The following is a 4790-nucleotide window of genomic DNA, read 5'->3' as shown; positions in this document are numbered from 1 at the left end:
TCTCGCTCTAATAAATAAATAAATCTTTTAAAAAAATGTTTGCTGCATGAATGAAGAAAAGAATGAACAAGTGAAGGTCATAGTGACTTGCCGAGGGTCAATATGGCAAGACAGACCATAGCCAGGTATGCTAATTTCTAGTCCAGATTACTAGCCTTCTCACAAAGTCCTTGTCCTGAATTGTTCTGAATTATTGCCACCAAAGCAGCTTCACAACTCAAGTCCCATTTCCCCACAGTACCATTTTCTTTGGATGGCATTTATGCAGCAAGGAGATGCGATAGCTATAGCAACTTTTCTTTTTTCCAAGAAACACATGCTATCTTTTTGCTCTATTTTGAAGGGGTTTTTATGATAAACCATAATGCTATTTAAAACCTGTAAAGCTTTTTGAGATTCTCAGAAGAAATATAAGGTGTAGGTCACAAAGAACAATTTTATCTCTTGCAATAGAATTTCCTGTTCAAAAAAATGATGTTAATTTGAAAAGCTGATATCTCCAAAGGAGCGTTCTATTAGGTGGGTAATCATCATCATATTGCCAGCTGCTGTGTATACCCTTCTCTTAAGAGTGAAAAAGTAAAAAGCCACTTTGCTGTGTAGAAGTGCCTTCCTTATGTGCTTCATAAAAACCACATAAAATGTTCAAAGGTTAGAGGAGCGAGCGGCTGCTGTATTTATAAGACAAATAAGTTCACTATCACCCCCGAGGAAGCTTGAAGACGTGATTCTCAAGGGTCTTTGGTACCATGCATGAAAATGGAATCATTATTTTTTGACTCCCCCTGCTCACGTCATTGACTCCCACCTCCAGCCGGTCCACTGGTTATAAGTAACCATGAATTGCCCTGCAGATTGTAAACAGGGTAGCCAAGGAGGGCCAGCCAAAGCCCAACTCCAGGTAAGCTTTATTAGCCCTTCCTGTGTGTTTCATTTCCACTTCACACATTGGGGTGGGAGACAATCTATGCTTATGCTGGTGTGTTGTGTGTCTGTCTCAGACGTGTATGTACAGTATATTTCTCAGTTTGGGGTATATTTTTTCTTTTCTTTCTTTTCCTCCACCTCCTCCTCCTCATTGTCCTTTTTCATTTATCAAGACTGCTCTCTTAACACTTAAGTAATTCAAGGTTTTTTGCTTAAGAATTGTGCTTTCTTTGGTGACAACAAAGTGCATTTTTTCAAAGATGAAAAGGCATCCTCGGACTTTCTAGGTGGTATTCATAATTGCTTTGCTTATCACTGTATAATGTTCTCATCATCATGGACTCCTTTGAGGTAATCAACTGGATTTGGGGGGTTTTCATTTGCAAATGAATGTGGAAAAAAAAGAGGGCTGCAAAATTTAAGGGAACCAATATACTATTTCTTCCAGCTTGTCTCTCTTTAAAAATACTTCCTCTCTTTTCCACTTTTGCCCTCCCTTCTCTCCTCCCTTCCCCACTTTCACCTTCTCTGTCTCCTTCCTCCTTTTTCTTTTCTTTCTTTCTCTCTTCTCTCTCTAACCATCGACATCTCCCCATCCTTCCTTCTACTCAGTTTCATCCCACCATGCCGAAAGCATTCCTGCTGCTGTGTGTTGCCCTGGTGCTATTTGGGCTTGTGCATGGAGCCACGCTGAGAAACAAAGATAACTGGAAGTCACTCAACAACCCCAGAAACCGAGATCTGGTAAGCGCATACACTGGGATATGCTGGGCTACAGGCTTCTCTCTGGACCTGTGCACACTCCCCTGGGCTAGTGGAGCAGGTGGAGAGGAGGCTGCCAAGTGCCAAGAAGATTCCTTAACATGACTGGTCAAGGGCTTTGCTAGCCTAGTGGCTGGGATCCTACTGTTCTTCTGGCCAATTTACATCTGTTTCTGTAAGGAGAAACAAATTTATATTTAGAGATGATTTTATACACATACATTACATTTGTAAATGATCTTACATACACATTGACTTTATAGCCTAGATTTCTCATAAATATACAAAATCAAGAGCATAGCAGGGAATTGATTTTTGTTCAGATTGAACTGATGATAAAACAGATTCTCATATGACCAGCACATGCAAAGCTCAATTGCAAAAACTGAAAATTGACCTTATCAATTTATCAGGCATTATTTTCTCTCTTTCTTTCTTTCTTTCTTTCTTTCTTTCTTTCTTTCTCTTTTTTAAGATTTATTTTTAAGTAATCTCGACATCCAACATGGGGCTCAAACCCACAACCCCAAGACCAAGAGTTGCACCTTCCACTGACTGAACCAGCCAGGCGCCCCCCTACCCCAGGCATTATTTTCAATATAATGTTATCTAGGAAATAGAATTCAAAACATCAGCAAAAATTCTCTTTTAAAAATATGCCAAATACAATAAACATGCTGACATTACTGTTTCAAAATAAGTTTCCATAAGGAAACTAACGTGAAATATAACAATATACGGTTAAAACAACTAAGTAGCCCTTTCAAGCTTCTGTGTATCCATTTCCTGAAGGAAAGCTGAAAAATGCACATGTAAGGTGTAGAAAACAATGCCTGGGAGCTCACCTTCAGTCAGAGAGGAGGCAAGGAGCTCTGATCACTGTGAAATTCAATTTAATCTCTCACCTAAGTGGTTCAGAGGTGGTTTATAACAAACCCTCTGACCGTGATGCTGTTAAATAATTGATATTTCTCTCTCAATCTCCACCAAGAATGTTGAATTATCTTGTGTAGGGTTGAAATGTCAAAAAGAAGGCAGGTAAATTTAGGACAGTGGAGGGTGATGTAGGAAAGAACGTTAGGGTTCGAAGCCAACAGCCAAGAATTCTTGAGATGTCTTTGGTGCAAAAAGGTGATTTTCTTAAAGCACAGGAACAGGACCCATGGGGAGAAAAGCCGCACCAGGGTCATGAGGAGTACCCCATTATATACTTTCAAGGTGAGAGGCGGGTAGGGGTAGGGTAAATCTCTAAGGAATTTTAGAAGCAAGCCTTCCAGGATCTTGAGGGGGCTAGCTATTGTTGGGAAAAGGTCATTTATTACTGTCTAATAAAACCTGAGTCATGAGACCCTTTAGATGTATATCGGTGGTCAAATGCTAGGGGGATGATTGCCAACATGAATCTTGGGGGGTTGAGATAAAGGAAGTTTCCAAAGAAATTTTTATATGTTAAAGTAGATTTACAGAATCCTGGGGGTTGGGCTAAAATTGCCTTTTGCCCTTAGCAAAGTATCAACATTGAGGCAGCTAAGTCCCTAGAGGAATGTCACTCTGCCTGTTTCAAGGACTTGTTAATGGGTTGTAAGTAGTAAGGAAATTTAATAATTTTTCTTCTGCCTTTGATTCCCACATCAGAGGGGAAGGAGGAGAAGTAGTGAAAACTATTTCTGGGTTTTCCACATCCTGTCTCCTAGATTAGCCCTCAAGTCAATTCACAGGAAAAAAGAGAGGGGGAAAATATCCGTGTTTGAGTATTTTTGATGTTTAATTTACATATGGCATTGAACACTTTCTTTCTCTCTTCAGTTTTTCAGAACCCTTCAGGCATATTTTAAGGGAAGAGGTCTTGATCTTGGAAGGTTTCCGAACACTTTCTTCATGAATGAGAATCCTAGACCTCTCTCTTTCCAATCAGAACTTCTTGCTTCTGCATTTGCAGATTATGAAGAGCAGAAAAACTCCTTTTCTAATTACCTCAAAGGCTGAATGTTTCCTCTGAACACAGGTAAGATACCCCTTTATTCCCAGGATCTGTCCAGTTATACAGCTCAGTCATAAAGAGATTTCGAAAGTATTTATTTGAAAAATGATTTTATTTTCTCATAGAAATATGTGCTCACTTCTGATAATACCCATCACTATTAATATTTGGATTTGGTTCATGTATTTCATGGTCTGGTTTTAAAAAGAAATAATAGTTGGGGCACCCTGGTGACTCAGTTGATTAGGTGTCTGACTCATGATCTCAGCTCAGGTCTTGATCTCAGGGTCATGAGTTCAAGCCCCACATGGGGACTTAAGAAAAAAAAAAGAAATGATAGCTTATGATTTTTGAAGCATAGTTTTCTGGGAAGAGATATATTAAAAGAATTATCACTCTTTTTTTCTTTAAAGGAATCTCTATGCTCAACATGGGGCTTGAACTCAATCCTAATGTTAAGAGTTACCTGCTCTACCAACTGAGCCAAACTGGTGCCCTAAAATTATCACTCTTAATAGGATCAGTAAATACAGTGGAATACTACACACTTTTACCTATCTTTTTTTCATACCAGGTCATATAGCTAAGTTATGTGGAAAATCACACGTAAAGAGAAATATCAAATAATGCAGTTGGAACTTAATAGAAAGAAAAGTTTTAAAAAATGGTTCTACTGGGAAAAAAGTAATAAACATATATTTGAACTTGAACTTCCTCACCCGGAGCAAAAAAAAAAAAAGTAAAATACTATTAAAGATAGCATTTTCCTCATAGGAAAAAAAAACAAATTTATTTATGTTTAAGATTTGAGTTTTATTGTTCTTATTACCTTAGCATGCCTATCAAATAAATATTTACCATTAAAAAAAAAAACAGGTATGGTGCATTCCAAGAAAATACATAGTGATTCTAGTCTATTAGCTTTTTGTTTGGCTGAATAATAAAGGGAACTGAATCATAATTAAAATCTATTCCCAGGGGCACCTGGGTGGCTCAGCTGGTGAAGCGTCTACCTTCGGTTCAGGTCATGATCCCAGGGTGCTGGGATCGAGTCCTGCATTGGTCTCCCTGCTCAGCAGGGCACCTGCATCTCTCCCTCTCCCCCTACTGTTCCCCCTGC

The 4790-nt window shown here is 38.8% G+C and overlaps 1 protein-coding gene across 1 annotated transcript; it reads left to right on the top strand.

The window, feature by feature from the left end:
* The first annotated feature begins 1551 nt into the window (after positions 1-1551).
* C1H2orf66 (chromosome 1 C2orf66 homolog) lies at positions 1552-3675 on the top strand. The gene is made up of 2 exons (XM_045806148.1): positions 1552-1671; positions 3496-3675. The coding sequence occupies exons 1-2, from the start codon at positions 1552-1554 to the stop codon at positions 3673-3675; spliced, it is 300 nt and encodes a 99-aa protein (XP_045662104.1).
* Positions 3676-4790: the final 1115 nt, after the last annotated feature.

This window comes from Ursus americanus, chromosome 1 (assembly GCF_024610735.1).
Source record: "Ursus americanus isolate L20-20 chromosome 1, mUrsAme1.1.p, whole genome shotgun sequence".
NCBI lineage: Eukaryota > Metazoa > Chordata > Mammalia > Carnivora > Ursidae > Ursus > Ursus americanus.
This window is presented reverse-complemented; position numbering and strand designations above follow the sequence as displayed.